The sequence below is a fragment of the Abramis brama genome (assembly GCF_963993115.1).
Source record: "Abramis brama genome assembly, chromosome: 14".
Taxonomy (NCBI): domain Eukaryota; kingdom Metazoa; phylum Chordata; class Actinopteri; order Cypriniformes; family Leuciscidae; genus Abramis; species Abramis brama.
Genome location: NC_139976.1, coordinates 15,949,041 through 15,967,354, shown reverse-complemented (window position 1 = coordinate 15,967,354; position 18,314 = coordinate 15,949,041). Strand labels below are relative to the sequence as shown.

The 18,314-nt window shown below is 37.3% G+C and overlaps 1 protein-coding gene across 2 annotated transcripts in view; it reads right to left on the bottom strand.

Annotated features, from left to right (window-relative positions):
• mpp7a (MAGUK p55 scaffold protein 7a) overlaps positions 1 to 18,314 on the bottom strand; it is a 154,136-nt gene that overhangs the window by 12,100 nt on the left and 123,722 nt on the right. For both annotated transcript variants that reach the window (XM_084134883.1, XM_084134884.1), the window contains exons 13-15: positions 9,625 to 9,795; positions 4,794 to 4,874; positions 1,581 to 1,674 (exon numbers count right to left, since the gene is read on the bottom strand). In XM_084134883.1, coding sequence (XP_083991009.1) covers positions 1,581 to 1,674; positions 4,794 to 4,874; positions 9,625 to 9,795 — 346 coding nt within the window. The remainder of the gene's footprint in view (positions 1 to 1,580; positions 1,675 to 4,793; positions 4,875 to 9,624; positions 9,796 to 18,314) is intronic.

Here is an 18,314-nt window from a genome sequence, read left to right as displayed (position 1 = left end):
TTTCTTTCTTCGTTATGATATATAAAAAAAGATCAAAATGAATTTTAAAAGAAAATTTAAATAAAAAACAATGTACAATGTATGTCATTTTTAAAGGGGTCATGACATTTTATTTTAATATGCTCCTTTTTAAAAACAATTATTTCAAGCTTCATTTAGACCCTCTGTCTGAAATGACCCATGTTTAAGGGGCGGCTCCTTTAAGGCTGGTCAGTAAAAGGCCACTGTTATGATTGGCTAAAGTCACTGTAGTATCAGTATTAATGCCCACTCGCTATTGCACACGAGTAAGTGTTTTGAAAACATTGTCCATATAAAACTGTCACTTACAGACAAAGCATTATGCAATCATTTACTTATGGCTGCTTTAGCTTTTAACAAACTCTTCATTACACTATGCCTTGGTGACAAAACAAAATGCTCCGAACAAACATAATCCTCTGATGTGATCCGAGATGCCATTCAAATAAGCCATCCACTTGTTTCCGATGCTGGGATCCTTCTGAAGTCTGTACAGAGACGCAAACGAGCTGTTTAAACTGGATGTGTCAGATCAAACGTTCTTTCACTCTTCCATTTGTCCTACTGACATGATCAGCAGACAAAAAAGAAAAAGAAAAAAAAGAGCAACATGTCAATTCAAAGTCAAACTAGACCAAGTACCAAAAAAGGAAAAGAAGAGAAAATGCTGACAAAATCTTTCTAGCCCTCTTGCAGTGCCTCGTGCCCACCTGCTTGATCCTGCTCGTTCTCAGCTCTCTTCTCCACATTGATAATTGTGGTTTACTCATGCTGATGTTCATTTCACCACAGAACAAGCCAGCACATGTTTTTTTCCACCACAAGACAGTTAAGACGCCCGGTTTGCTGGCGAAGTGACATTCTATATGCGTTCCTGTTGTGTTGTTTTATCCTCTGATGAGGGGCTGCAGAAAAACATCCATCACCAGGCCATGCATACAAATCTGAGCTTACCAACCACTGGGAAAAAGGAGTCTGATCCCCCCTCTCTCGCGCGCACTCACAGAAACAGACCACCTGTCAACACCCTCTCACTCTCGCTTACAGAGAAGGGATCTGAGCCCACATCATGCTGCTACACAAGTAGCACACACAATTTGCTTGAAGGAAATGGAGTGGAAAAATGAAAAGAATAGTGGGCAGCCGAAAGGCAAAACTGGTGAATGTTTGCCATAGCGTCTGAGACAGACGACATCAGTGAAAACAGTTGTATAGTGTTTTGACTGGGGTGCTGATTTACTTAAGTTCAGTCAGGGCTCTGGACGATGTGTTGAATACTAACTGGCCATGGAGGCTCCGTCTCTCAGATTTATATCTCTCCCACTGTTGAGTGTTTGTGTCAGGGTTACGGTTGACATGATTACAATCCTGAGAATAAAGGAAGCGGTCCACTAAACTTCAATGATTAATACTGACTATTTGATCTCCATGGTAAACTTTCACATCCCCAATCCAAATCACAGCAGAAATATTCATATGCTCATTCCAAATAATACACAGTAGTGTTTTGATCTAAGCAAGAAAAAAAAGAAAAAAGATTGTGTTGTAGCGTGACTTACTTGTTGTTCTGAATGTCTGCCTCAAAAAGGTGTTTGGAGATAAAGTGATACTCCACTCCATCGTTTTCCTGATGTCTCTTCGATCGAGAGGTGTCTGTGAAAGATAAGGCGTAGTGAAGAGAAAGTACTTTTACATTGGGAATGACACCTCTTATCTTAAAAAATCATTTGAAATCTTAAATGGATACAGAGTTGGTTTTGTGTAGTTTCACATATAAGGCTGGAATACACTACATAACATGACTTTTTAAATCTGAAAATATTTTAAAAACACACGTCATTGCTAGGACACACATGACAAATGGAAACATTGTGTTCTAAAACCGGCTCAAAATATCAAACTTGTTTGCTATACTCCAACTGGATAGAATCATAGTCTGAAGCTTAAAAAAAATATGATTTTCTGTGAAATCAATTCTGCCAACTGAAATCTGAAGACAGAGTCTGACTTTCGACAACTAGCGTAAACTCATCCAGACTATAAATCGGAAAAAAGTTGTGTAGTGTATTCCAGCCTTTACAAAACTTAAACCTATAGCACACCCACATGACTGGAGAACAAGAGATCTAGTACAGTTTTAGCATTTTCAACTCTCGTTTTAACATAAATGTAATAGCATTAGGGCTGGAAATATGAGCAAATCAATTCTGAATTAATAGCTTTTGATTCAGAACAGTAAAAAAAAAAAAAGAATTAAAAGAATTGGCTAAATTTCCAGGAGACACAATTGTTATCAAATCAAATTTCACTGGTCACAGTTTACAGGATGTTCTACAAGCAGTTCTCAAGTACGAGGAGGACAACCTTCTAACTTGGTACAGTACATTATGAACATATTCATTTTAAAAATTGACAAGAGGGCCCAAACTATGCAGCTGAGTAAATTCATTGACACTGGCACGGCAGGAAGCGCTTTAGAGATACATTTTCACACAGCCACTAAAAATAGGCATAAAAGCTCAAACACAGAATTTGAACAATTGATTTGGGATCTTTCATATGAAGATTGCGATTAATTGGGAAAAACTTAATTTTTACCCAGCCCCAAGTGCCATTAGATACTTTGTCCCTATATGAAGAGAAAAAAAAGAAGAAGAAAAAAACCCCAGCAGTGTTTCTTAGATCACTGTGTTGGAATAAGTTAGAGGTTGAAGGTGCTTCAAGAAGAACATGTGAAGAAACGTTCATTACAGACATTTCCTTGATTAAAGGGAGTTCCCCATGGGCACTTTATTTCCCACTTAATTTTATTTAAAATAAACCACCTCTCCAAGGTCTGACACCACACCCACCCCGTCTGTCTTGGCTCAACTCACCACGAGGCTTCTAAAGGCCAGTGTGAGTGTAACGCTGCTCGTAAAGCCCCAGGAGCACATGGTACAGTACCAGCACTGAGTTTACTCTGTCCCTCATTAAGCCCCGCTCCTGCTTTCAGCTGCTTATAAACTCCCGTCTTTAAATCACACGGCGCGTGCCAGTCCAGCCAGCACGGCTCCGGCGGGTACAGCCAGGGTCAAAGTTTGCCATGCAGAGAGACACAGCGGTGTGTTTAACGAGTGTCGGGGAGGTCAAAGGTCGCTGTAGAACACACCTCCGACAAATAGTCTGCAAGCCGCCAGCAGCTCCAAAACAAACTATTAAACTTTATCACCATTCCAACTCGCCTTGTTCCAGGTTTTTTCTTCCCCTGCTTTTTTCCTTTTGCTTTTTCAAGGCCCCTCTTGAATGGCCTCTATCGCTCTATCTATTTGTCATGTATTGGTCATTTTCCTGTATTCTTTTTATGCATACTCTTATATAAAAGTGACAGTAAAGACATTTATAATATCACAAAACATTTCCGTTTTAATCAAATACTGTTCCGTTGAACTTTCTATTCATTAAAGAATCCAAAAAAAGGTCCAACAGTTTCTGCAAAAACATTAAGCAGCGCAGCTGTTTTCATCTGTGATAAGAAATGTTTCTTGAGCACCAAATCAGATCTTACAATGATTTCTGAAGGATCATATAGATAAAGACAGAGAGAGACGAGGGGAAATGTATGGGTTGGGTGGGATTAGAGTAAATTATTAGTTACCCTCAACCCATCACATATTTGATGAAGAGGCATCCCCCTCCCATGATGACAGCCCACCGCAGACATAAGATAACATGTTATTATACCTCCAACTGCTGGTGCTCACAAAACAAAGAAAAAAAAGTCACTCCCCTTGTACTGCTGAAAGAAATATAATATATTTCATCTGGCATTAGCTCTGTGGCATAGGAAATGTTTTTGGTGTGGCAAAAGAATTTGAATTTCATTCTAAGATCATGGAAAATAGCAGTAAAGGCTGGAGAGGAGACAAAATGTTCAAGTGCTCCCAACTAATCGTATTCTCCAATCTTGCTAGTGTTGCTGCCACGGCTGGTTTGTGTTTTAAAAGACCCAATTGTTGGAAATGTGAAGCAATCGTTCATGTTGGGCTTCTTTAGAGAAATTAAATTGAAAGATATTTAATGTTTAATCACTCCATATTAACAATGAGAGTTGGAGCTGGCAGGATTGAAATGAAAAGGGCAAAGACGACCAAAAAGCCCTTTCAAAACAGTCACTTTCCAAGAATCCATCCCTTTAATCTTAATCCTCCGTAAGGTCTGAGGGGAGGAGGGCTACATAATACAGACTAATGCAGGGGTCACATTTGTGAGCAATTAGGCAGCATTAAGGCAAAAAGCTTTGGATGAGATATTAATACCAGTGGCATTTCAAAGTGTCAGAGCCTGAATCAGACATTATTATTAAAGCCAAGCTTGAATGTAACAAACATCTGTTATATCAACAGTCAAGGCTTTTCTAGCCACTGTCTCCAACTCCCTCAAACTCTTAAGCTCAGTCTCTCACTTTCCTGCTTCTAAATCTGCAATTTCTCCACAGTGTCAGCCTGTTTAAATACATAAGTCACAGCCCTATTTATTTGTCCTAAAAATATCTTGTCTGGTGTATTTCCCTGGATGATGTGTTTCTGGATGCTGAAGAGAGGAAAGAGGAGTGGCAGTCATGTACAGTGCTGCTAAGAACAGGGAAGTGTGTCAAGTACAGCTGTTATCAATGACAGACTGATGAGGTGACAATACTGTACCCAAAGAGTGTATAAATGGGTACTAGAAAAAATTATAACTTAACTTATTCTTTGTCGCTCACATACCCACAGACACTAGGAAGGACTTACGTGGGATGGTGACACTAAAATGTTGTGGATCGGATATCAGCAACTTCCTTTTGAGCTCATTCAAACCAACACCAGTAGGACCTGTAGAAGCAAACAGAGAGAGATGCAGAGACAATGAGAAAGAGTATCTTGCTTAACAACTAGGGCTGTCGCTTTTAGGAAAAAATCCTGTTCGATTTTTGAGACACAAGTGTTCATTGAATTGATTGTAAAATCGATTTTCCATGTCTAAAGACGTTTCCATTTTAAACACCAAATATTGGCAAATCCATGAACAACTAACAGGCATTAGGACGAACGTAAAGAGGGCGCTTGAGACGCACGTGCACAAGTCAGCAATATTCCTGATGATTTATTGGCGTGAAGTTTCATGCACAATGACAAACAGGAGTGCAACATTCTCGAAATAACATCAATGAAAAACATTACTGCAGTCTTCAACATGGCTGTGTTTACGATTAGAAATGTCAAACAAATTTTGCCTACGTAGGCGATTGTAGACCGTAGCCCGAATCTGTATCTGTATGCATGAGACTCTGAATACCGGCAGAATTCACATTTTTGTAGTAAAAAGAGACATTATGCAGAAGTATAATTTGCCGTTATGTGTGTTTGCCAGAGCCTGCAGTTGCTGTGTGCTGGATGCGCTCTGAAAAAAGACCGTTAAAATCGATTCCCTATTTTCGTTGTCGAAACTTGTGTTGGCTGGTCCGATCGATTGTGCAATCGATTTTCGAACGTAAAGTGACAGCCCTATTAACAACATTTATTTTATTTATCATACTGCCGTTTTTATATTAACAACTTAATATGTATTTTTTTTCTGTCAAAAAAAAAAAAAAGACCTTTTATGAATTTAAATGTTTTATCAAAGAAACAATACCATTCAAACTTTTGGGGTCACTTATTTAATACTTTAATTTATACTTTAAGACTTTTACATTGTTACAAAAGACTTCTATTTCCTAAAGATTTCTCAAAAAATTGCTGTTCTTTTTATTATACATTCATCAAACTGGCTGCTAAAAAATAAAGCTTTGCCATCACAGGAATATATTACATTTTAAAATATTAATTCACAATAATATTGTTTACTGTATTTTTAGAAAATCTTACAGACCCCAAATTTTGAACAATAGCATATACTGTACATAATGAGAATTTTTAATCCCAAAATTGTTATTCTTCATATTTATTTATTAAAAAAATTATTTGGAAAAACATACTAATTTAACTAAAAATAATTTCACACTTATTTTGAAGATTTTATTGTGATTTTTATACTGCATTTTACTTCATGCACTAATATAAAACATTAATATTACATATAATTTTTCACTGTATTACCCAGCCCTAGGAAGGGACATGATATAGGGAAAGATTTGAGTCATCCATTTCTCATACTTACATCTCTTTTTCACAACAAATCATGAGTTGTTCTACCTGTAGTCAAAGTCTGAACCACATATGCAGCAAAAAAAACTAAAACAAAACAATACCAGCAACAGAGATTCAATCCCCTCATGCATTTCTGCATGTCAAGGCCCAGTTAAAGGTAGGCCAAGATTCACACTGTATAATGTGGATAGTCAAGTGTGGTTTTTCTATTAGACTTTAAATGATTGCTATGAGACATGCACAAATCAAAATCTATATGTTAGAGAACACAAAACAGATGTTTTTCCTACTCGCAGGGAGAATACACATTTTCATTTGATGCATCATACACTTTCTCACACACACACACAAGCCTATGACTTCATTAGAAGCCTATGCCTTTGCAGAACATGTTATACTTATTCCACTGTGATAGAGGAGAAGAGTAAGATGCTGATTTATTACAGAGAGGAAATAGAAAATTATTTCAAGTGTTTTAGGGTCACTGAGTAATGCAGAGCTCCTGTTTGAGCCATATGTAAAAAGTGCATGTTTATGTGCAATATATATATCGTAGGTGGGAAAGGAAAAAAAAATACACAGTAATGTTTCCTCTAACTAGCCATATTTCATCCACAAATGCTCCTTTCTCTTAAAAGGACCTACAAACTCAAACAGTATTTTCTGAGATGTTAATCTCTAGACCCCACCAGGCCCTGACCGCCTGGCTTCTAGGCTCACATAGGAACCTTTTCAAAATTCTATTCACTCATCATGTGCACTTAATGAGTTTAAAGCCCTCGATCACTCATCTCTGCAGCGGCTCGCCCCATCTCTGATGTATGGCTGCTTGTGTCCCAAAAGCCACGAACAGCATTGAAACCTGTAGTCCGAGTTCAAGCACTAAGCAGCCATCCAGCTCACCAGTCTAAACAGCCTTCAACTGAGATGTTGGTGTGTCAAAGAGGTTAACTGACTTGCCTTTGTGTATTTTTTCCTGGTTATTCTGTTCATTGTCATACGCTTTAATGACCCAAACAAAAACTAGCCCTTTATTCTTCAACAGCCCCAATAAAATAACACATTTGAGTAATTGTTTTTCAATCCAAGTGTATGTGTGCACTCACAGGGGCAGGTTGCGGTGGTCATAAAAGTGTCAGTAGTCATTAGGGCGCTCATTAGGGGAGAAGGCGAATATGAAAGGCTTAATAACTTCCAGGCCAAGCGCGGAGCAGATGCAGTTAACCCTGAGGAGCTGCTAGACTGGCTAAACATGGGGGGCCGACATCCAACCTTCTCTCAACGCTCCTAAAACACAGTCATCATGTCCTCATATCATCAGCATCAAAATATTCCACCAAGTGTGTCCGATAAATAACCTTTCTACACATTTATGTGTGTGATAAGTTCACAAACAAAGCTTTTTTGGCAATAGTTTAAGCCTTTGTAGAGACTGGGCACTACGCTACTTGTGCAGGACCCTGCCAACTGCTCAAATGTGTAAAAATTATACTTGATAGTTCTAGGAAGAAACAACACATTGCAGCCCAAATTGTAATGTTCAATTATAAAAGCCCAGACAGAGATGTTTGGAAAGAGCATACAAAATTTTGACATAAAATGAAATGGTGAATCTGATCCGACGTTTGAACCGACAGCTCCTTTAGATCACCGTTTTCCTCAATTCTTCTGTTCCACCGTTATTCTGTCTGGGTCTGAACTACCACTATATCAACTGAAATCTTTTCAATCTTAACTCAAACATGTAGAAAAAAACAGATCATTTGCTATGTTAAATAATCAGGTTTCAGTTAAAACACTACAGCGGGTTCGCGAAGCTGCGCAGTTGTTAAATGTGTTGACTTTGGCTGGTCGATTAATATGTATCCAAATAGATAAGATCTTGATCCGTCTGGAAAGTCGTTTGAAACCCAACCACAAACCGTGGGTCAGTCGTGTTAGAGAAAGCAAAGGGGAATAAGACTATTTTGTTCAGGGGTGAATTTGCCTGACCCTGTTGTCTGCAGCCAGGAGTAAACACCTAATGGGAGTGTAAAAGTTGAATGTGCTTTCAAATGAATCACTTTCATTCAAAGACAATAGCAAGAAAAGAGAAATGACTACAGCAACGACAGGAATAGAGTATTAAGAGAGATGTATGAGAGAAAAGACAATCAAATGGCATCATTGATGGCTGCATTATTAAATGCAATAAAACAACTGGCAAAGATGATGAAAAAAGACAGAGGGAAAAAAACGTAGAAGTGCAGGCCAGGAAAAGTTAAAGCATGACCTCAAGGGACAGAATAACAGTTCAGAGAGAAAACACAGCAGACCCTTTTTCTGCATCCTTGGTTTTGTCACGTCTGATACATCCATGATGCTGCCCTCCACCTTACGAGACAAAACTCGTGAAAATATTTGCGTTAGACCGCATGAGGTGCAAATTACCAAAGGGGAATCCAGACAGTACAAAAAGCTTGATTAATTAAACAGACCACCTTATACATTCGCTCACACAGGCATGTGAAAACACACTCCATTAATTACATGCACCAACAAAACTGTGATAGAATCCATATGCCATGTTGCGTTCACAAACACACGGGCTGGTCTATTGCGATGAACCATGACCCAGTGCTACCTCACAGATTTGTACGTGAAATATTTTATACACCTGGTCAACATTACTTGTCAGTATATGAGGAAATTTTCACAACAACAAACCCCTTACAGTGGGAAAAATAAATTATGAACTTAATTCATAGTGGAGGAGGTCGATGAGAATTTCAACATTATAAAAAAAAGAAAAGAAAAAGGGAACCTGAAACCCTCAAACTATCTGTCATACAAATCTAAATGACTTTTTATTCACACTTTTATGAAACACTTAATTCATTGTTCTGGCCTCTATATCCTCTGTCCAGAATAACTGGCAAACAAACACCAAATCTGACATTTGAAAATGTAATATTTCAAGTTTTTTTTTTCACTTTGTAAAGTTGACGTCTCACTGGAGTTTCGCTCTCGCTGTTCCCTTGAAAACAAGTGTTAACAATTCTTTGGTGAATAATATTAAGGAGGAATAAAATGTTCCGTTAGAACACCAGCACTGCGAATGAAGTGCCACATAGATGAATTAATCCTCAGCTGGTCCCGTCAGCTCCAGGGGTCTTCAGAGGGCTGGGTTTGAGTGAAAGTCCCACAGCAGTAAAGGAATTATGGGTTTCAGTCAAGTGCTGTTGCGGGTAAAGCACTGTTTGTGTGGAGCCTCAAAACTGTGATTTGATTTGTGCAGTGGTCTCAACAGTAGAAAAACAAATAAGAAAAATACCAAGCGCACATGCTTGAGCTAACCAAACTAAACACAGCAGAGACCATTTTTTTGAAATTCCATTTTGTCATTTCTGAATTTAAATAAAGGAAAAAAAGACACCAAATTTGTCATACTTACCAACTAACACGACAAGTCTGTGTCTGTCTCCGTGTTTTCTGCGGTAGGTTGTCACCTCTTCATAAGTCGGCACATCAGCTGTGTCATACTGCTCACTTTTCTTACATTCATACATGGACTTATTTGTCTTCTTATCTCTTCTGCTGAGACGAAAACTCCTTCGCAGACCCGCTGAGGAGGAAGAAGTGAGGGAGAAACAAATAAGACAAAAGAACAACAAGCTTGCCTGACATTCTTATGTGCATTTGAGAATGAGGATATGATGGAGTCATAGAAGTCTTATTGGATCTTAAACACTTACACTTAAAGTTCTGCACATTTCCTCAGAATTGTGACACACATCATACTAGCCATAAAAAGATTTTATTTGATTTCTTTATTTTTTGTATTCTGATATATTACTATTATGCTTTTATTTACACTATTGTTCAAAAGTTTGGGGGTGGTAAGGTTTTTAAAATATGTTTATCAAAACTACAGTAAAAATAGTAATATTGTGAAATATATATATATATATATATATATATATATATATATATATATGTATGTATTTATATATATATATATATATATATATATATATATATGTATATATATATATATATGTATGTATTTATATTTATATATATATATATATATATATATATATATATATATATATATATATATATATATATATATATATATATATATATTTATATATATATTTATATATATATATATATATATATATATATATGTATATATGTATATATATATATATATATGTATGTATTTATATTTATATTTATATATATATATATATATATATATATATATATATATATATATATATATATATATATATATATATATATATATATATAAAAATGACCTACCTAGGTATATATAAATAATTATATATATCTTGAAAAACCACCTTTTAAAAGGTGTTTTTTTTTCCTTCACATCATTATTATGTATATATTTTTAAAATTATTATTGGCAATGTTCTACATATCCCCCACTCTTTACGTGTTTATTCATTAAATATTTTGGCATATTGGTCACACTTTCATCCACCGTTAAGTGTTCAGTACTCTTTGTTCCATTTACCACATTTTACCATATCTAAGCTAATTCCGCAGATTTTCCCTGAAAAATAAGCACGGAAAATCCGAAAAACGACAACAGATTCCGTCTGGGCCCGATCATAACAGATTTTCCTGTGCGCCATCATCATATGAACCGACTTGTGGTTCTTTCATCCACATCCAGGTAACAAAACGACCAGACTGAAATATCTGAGGCTACGTTTTTCAAGAGGACATGGCAGGAGGTGGGCTATTTCAGGACACGGTCATAGCTAAGTGTGGTTTTTCATGCCCTAAAAGGTTGTTAGGAACGTCACCACAAAACTTCCTGTCTGATTACTCTGGACAGCACCAGTCTGTCTTTAATGACCCCAGACTATATCAAAACTCAAAACGTACCCCTCATTTAAGCAGCATGGTTTTATATTCATGACAGATGCTAGTTAGTCTAGCACAGCCCCAAACCAGAGACACCTAATACCCCATCGCTGCACAAGGCATTTTCCCCTCCCGCCTCCACAGCATTTTTTTTTTTTCAAGATGTGATTAATGAATGCAGGGATATGATGCAAGATGCCCAAGTAAGATTACGGCAGTAAGAAAATTATGGACTGAGAAGGGGAATGAAAAAAAAAATGAAAAAAAAACTTGATCCAGTCCCCCTTTAATACTTTCCACAGTACAGAGAGACCGCGGAGCACAGATGTGCGGCCGTGGAGAGATCCTGCATTCTTTACAGCTTGTTCTTTTCCACACAGTCACCTAATAAGGGCTTGTGGGGACCTACGCTGGGATACAAATGAAACACACCGTAAGTCAAGCGCCTGCTGTACCACAACACAAGTGTTTGTGTGGTTCCACAGTGGGGATTTGGTTACAAGTGTTTAGGACAGAGCATTCTTCCACTCAGGCTAACCTGTGGTCTTCTGCTGCTCGTGCCACTTGACGTCTAGCCATCACGCTAAAACTCAGCCCTGACTACACCAAAAACATCAAGAACTACATTATTACAAGAAGGTAGGCATAAAGGTATGATTATCTGACAAATATCAACAACATTTTATGGAGAAAAAAAGTACTAGTTGCCAATTTGAAAGAAAAACAATCCCTTCGAAAGGATGTGACCGTGACCTTTAATAAACTGAAACAGTGAGTGGCTTGTTCTGTTCAATTTTAGTATTTTTCAGATTCAACATTTGATTGACTCTGGCAATGGGAAGCTCCATTTTCCCAGAGCACAGAGCAGGTGCATAGCTTTCATTACGGCTGCTAGGCTGTGGTTAGTCAATGAAAATTGCAGTTCTCTGTATGAAGAGGCTTCGTAATCGGGACCCTTCAAAACCACTTAAAGCAGGATAGACGGCATCATCCAAATAGCCGAAATATTGCCTTCCATCTCAATAAGGATAAATAAATCAAGGCTCAGATAGCAAGCAACTATACCCCACTCTTGAACTCGAGTCCCCGAAACTGATTGAGGTTGAATTAGAAAAAAAGCATGGAAATTAATCAATTCTAGTCATAGCAGAAATGTTTCTACATTTTGATATGACAGAAGGCAGCTTGAGTATATTAGAAATGCTCAGGCAAGTGCCTTCTGGTTTGGGGATGAAGATAAATATAAAAAGAGAAAGCCAACTAGCCAAGGACAGTCATAAAATTCCTCCCATTTCCTCTCTGAATATGACAGTACAGGCTAGAAGACTTGACACGTGCTCGCTGCAGAGGCCCAAACCTGCACCTCCTAATGGCGTGCACTGTTGCGTGACGAGTTAATTGGACCTCAGAGCTACGCAACCTACCATCACCAACTAGCAGTTCACAAATCAAACCTGTTCTTCCACTGAGACATGGAAGGAAAAACAATGAAAAGGCCCAAAATTCAGTGTAAACACAGAAAGACACGCGCTGCCGCCGCACACACAATCGCCTGAAAGCTGCTGTGGCTCCCGAATGCCCATTTTCCACAGCAATAATATCTTACAGTCGTGGAAGAAATTTAGTACATCTGTGAGGTGAAAGCCCTGAGGGATTAAAAACGTTAAGGACTACAAGGGGTAATAACCTTCAAACACATTAACTCCCTGTATGGATCCGGAATGATGCAGAGTCACATTTATCAAAAAGATAAGGCAACCAAAAAAGGTCAACGAGGGGAATCATAATACTCTGTAGAGTGATCAGTCAAGCTGAAAATGATTTCATAGAGCTCTCCTATTTTTCCATCATTTTTTGGTTTACAATCTGCGACTAATTCTTTTATCTATTATTTGGGATTGGATAATCCTTGTCCTGTGCTTGTAAGTCATATTTAATCGTGCAGTGTATTTTCAGAAGTATGGCACTTGTTACAGATTCAGAGAATGAAGGATATGGATATGATTGAACAGAGTTAGCTGTATTTCAGTTAGAGTAGTTTCAAGGCTTCGAGAAAAGAGGAAATGAACTCAAATAAAGTTTTCTCTTGTGAAATACCTCGGCCTACACCTTCCACCCCAAACAAGGTTAACGGAGAGCTCCATGTTGAGCATGTGAATGATCCATTCACTCACTCCCACCCTCTTTTACGGTCATCTGTGGAAGGGTTTAACAGTAGTGTACAGGCCCCTGGGGTGGTGTCTGAGGGACCCCCAGCATCAAACATTGAGTTTCCGGTACAAATCGCACGTACCAGAATCGTCTGATCTCATCTCATGTGCACACTAACTATATTCCATCTCTTGTAAGGGAAATCAGTCTCCAACAAACGTTTTACCAAGCACAGTTATCTTTCAGCATTCCCACAGATAAGCACAAACTGGCTGCCTGGATCCAGGGGAGAAGATGGATAACTCTCACAGGCAACGATTAAAGAAAAACAAGTATTTAGTAGAGCTATTTGAAATATGTATTGGGCACAGCTTTGAATCATGTTGAACTCGTTAAGAATAGCCGTCTAGGGGAAACACACTGTAGGAGTGGATTCCATTGTGCTGCATAAGTGGAAAGTCGTGTTCTGCCCAAGTGTTACAGGCTTGCGCTGAATACCGACTCTTCGTTCCTGTTGGCCGGAGGAGAACAGACTTGTATCAAGGAGTGATATTTGTTTTTCCTCTGTCCTATCCCAAATTCCAAATTTAGAGAAAGGATTGTTTGAATTTCTTAGAGCCATAATTAAATATCAAAATATATATTATATATTTGTATACAATTATACAAATATGCCATTTATATGTAATCATAAACTGATAACATATATACATTAAATGCAATGCAAGTCACTTTGGATAAAAGGTATCTGGTAAAAGCATTAATACAAGTGAAAGTTTAAATATTATGAAACCTGATAAATATGATCGATTGACAGTTGCTTTTTGTGCTTTGATGTTAAAAATATGAATTCAATAGGTTGAGGTGGAGTTTATATATATATATATAATTTATTTATTAACATTTATATTTATATTTATATATATATATATATATATATATATATACACACAAATATTAATAAAATATTTATTATTTTTAATGTATATTTATAATAGTTGACGTAGTTTAAATAAATAAAATAAATAAATATATACACAAATATTAATAAAACATTTATTATTTTTAATGTATATTATAATAATAGTTGACGTAGTTTATCTATATAAATATTAATAAAAAAAAAAAAATAATATAATATATATATGTGTGTGTGTGTGTGTGTGTGTGTGTGTGTGTGTGTGTGTGTGTGTGTGTGTGTATGTATGTATGTATGTATGTATGTATGTATGTATATATATATATCTCTTTTAATTTTTAAAAAAAAAGCATAATACTTTTACCAGTGATCCATCACGGTCAAATTTGAACTCTCTGACCGACCGGAGTGAGCCCAAGTGGGCTTAGACATCAGCCGTTAAGGCCCTGGAGCTCAGCTCTCAACGTGGCTTAACAGTCTAACTCACAGACGAACTGAGTGGGCTGCCAGGTCAAGCCGGTGTAGTCATCACTAGCAGGTTTAGTAAGTATCTGAACTACAAATCCAAGAGGCTAGTTGGAGGAAACAGCCCTCCTGTTAGTCTCATCAATCACCTGTTCCTTCCATCAGAGATACAAAACACCCACATGCAAACATCACGAACAGACACACAAAATCTATTCACTGAACCGCTGCAAAGTCTGGCCATTCCTGACCCCCACAGATGGATAGCCAAACACTGAGTAAAGGACATTGAGACTATAATCATCTACTTTATGTACTGGCTACAAATCGGTCGAAGAGACGCACATTTGCTCTCAATGTCCATGGCTAATTCAAATCTAGTCTACCATACACACAAAATTAGAGACACTGCCAAACGACCCCTCCAAATTAAGATCCCAGTGACTTCAGCCGATTATAGTAAAGTGTATCCACCTGAGCCGGGGTCAGTGTGGGGAAAAGCGTGGTAATCGAAAGCTTTGCACAGCTACAGGCCTTGAGGCTTCTGGCCCCGGTGCTCCTCCTCCAGGAGTGAACCTGTGGACAGATGAGATAAACTCATTTTGGAAATGGAGCTTTTTTTATTTCAGTCTAAAACACGTCTCCATTTTTCCATAACTCCTGCCTTAATTGGATTCCGGGGGCTGATGGCTTTCCCAGCTTTAGCTTCTCCCCCCAAATGTTTTCATTTTTTTGTTCTTTCTTCTGACTCCCGTCGCCTTTCCTCCCTGTTTTTACTTATTCCTAAATTGTGGTCACCCTCATAGTGCAGAGGTCATTAGGATTTGCTGATCACGGCAAACCTGTATTCACATCATATCACATCCCATTCATTTTGCAAAACAGGAATATAGAAAACACTATTTGCAAATAGAGCAATGTTTCCACCCAATATGTTTTAATTCAATAGTATCACAAAATTGTAACCACTGTGACTCTTAATTTTTGTCAATCAACTTATGTCTGAGAGTGATAGCATGTCTGATAGCACTGGGAGGAAACTGTAGCTAATTATCAGACTGAATTATTCAAGTCACATGACTTTTCTCAATGTGTATCTAGAAATGTATTTGGTAAATATGTTGTCTTCCAATTGTCTTCTTAAGGCTGGAATACTCTACACAACAGATTTCTTTGCATCGATTTTTAACCCGATTTACAGTTTGGATGCTGGTGATAGTTGCTGAAAGTCAGAGTCAGTCTGCAGATTTTGGGCAGTCTAGAGTTAACAGACTTCACAGAAAATCGCATAGTGTATGGTGGGCACACACTCTACAGATTCTAATTCAATTCAGTCTAAGGATATCAAACATGTTTGTATTTTGAGCCGATTTTAGAGCATATCTTTTCTGAGTTAGTGTGTTCGGAGGGAGTGCATTTAAAAGGGAGTTCTTTTAGTGCATGATGCCCAGTTTACTCTAACTTTTTTTAAAGTCAGCAACTGTATGATGCCTAGTGTTTGCAAAATTTTCTATTGTAATACATTTTAAGATATAATTTATTCCTTATTCATTGTAATATACTGATTTAGAAACCGTTTGTGCTGCTTCATATTTTTTGAAAAGTTTTTTTTTTTTGTCAAGATTATTTGATGAATAGAAATTTCAAAAGAATGGCAATTATTTGAAAAGTTTTTCTTGTAAGAATGTAAAAGTCTTTACTGCCATTTTGCAACTGCCATGCTGACATGCTGAATAAAAGTATACATTTTATTAAAATAAATAAATAAAATTAACTGATCCCGGGCTTTTGAATAATAGTTTATGGATGGAAGCCCAGCTACTATTGCAGCTTTTAAAGGTTTGTTCTGTTTACCATTTTCAAAGCAATACAGACATTTTCTTTTCTCTCACACACATATGCACAAACACACATGTGCACTGGTTCATCTGAAAACCTTACTGCTGACATACATGAATGGATGGCACACTTGGGATTAAGACTAATACTCCTTGCACGCCTGACACCCCTTCATCCCACTGACACAGGGTGGAGCAGAACTAGCAAAGCATCCGTGTTTTACAGTCTTACATTACTACCACACCAGGTTCAAATCATAACAGCGAATTAGACCGCAGGCAAGACAGAGTACAATGATGGGACTTGTAAGTTTTACGTTTTTTAAAGAAGTAAAAAAAAAAAAAAAATTCTCCTGTTACATGGAATATGTAATGCATGGCAGGGCACGGAAGCTGGAAGGAGCTGTTCAGGGACCAGCCCTTGAGGTTCTTAGGCTGTTGGGAGGAAGAGGAGAGGCTGAGGTCAGAAGGCTGGTAATGAAAGCGTGGAAGAAAACAGGACGGCAGATTAAAAAAAGAAAAAAAGAGGCGCAGCGTTGAAAAGGTTATCCCTATTGAATGACGGAGCTTGATTGAGCTTGGCAGACGGGACTGCACGGCTTTATTTATAAACTTTCTACCCACAGGATCGAAATCAAAAGAGTTCAAATGAGTGGCCAGCGGCTTAGGGTTTACACAAACAGACTAATGTCTACTAGTCATTAGACAGAGAGAGAGAGAGAGAGAGAGAGAGAGAGAGAGAGAGAGAGAGAGAGAGCAAACAAGCGTGAGACAAACAAAGACAAAGGAGAAGGAAGAAGAGGCTGAATGTGGGCAATTGAGACAAAAAAAGTTTGTAAAACAAGCAGCAAACAAGAAACAGGAGGGGAAACAGAGTACAGTGGCCCCCAAAAGGCAACATTATCAAAAAATATAACAAAAGAAGAATCTAATTAAGATACATATAATATACAATTAATATACATCAACACAATACACCATTCAAAAGGTTGGGGTCAGGAAGTTTTTGTTAAATAAATAAATTTTATTCAGCGAGGCTGCATTAAATTGATCAAAAGTGACTGTAAATAAAATTTTAAATAACATTTATAATGTTACTCAAGACTAAATAAATGCTGTTCTTTTGAACTTTTTATTCATCAAAGAATCCTGAAAAAATGCAAATATAGTTGTAAAATAAATCTGTACAACCGTTTCCAACATGATAATAATAAGAAATGTTTCTTGAGCAGCAAATCAGCATATTAGAATGATTTCTGAAGGATCATGTGACACTGAAGACTGAAGTAATGATGCTTTCTTTGCCATCACAGGAATAAATTACATTTTAAAATATATTCAAATAGAAAACAGTTATTTTAAATTGCAATATTATTTCATTAATAGTGTTCTTAGAGTATTTTGATCAAATAAATAAAGCCTTGCTGAAGATTAACATAATAAATATCTTTATATCAATATGTACAAATAAATATCAATATTTACGTTCATAATAATCTAACAGATTCACTGAAATGGAAGAATGAAACAACAGCTTTGGATAAATTAGGGAACGGGAAATGGAATACCTCAAGTGGATGTAGAATGGAGTGATTACAGAAAATTAAGCAGGGAGGGGAAATTGCTGTGAACTGAAACCAAAGACCCTTGCAAAAGACAAATAAGTGATTTTTGTACTACGAGATATTTAATACTTAAGGACCCACGGAAATACTGTACGTTTTGCGGACACTGTATAGAGCTGTCCCTGACGGGCATACTGTACAACAGAATACATGAGTCTGTGCGGTAACAGATAATGAGAATGCTACGGCACACTCATTTTCCACACACTGACGCTAGAGATGGAAACCAGACTAAGGCCTG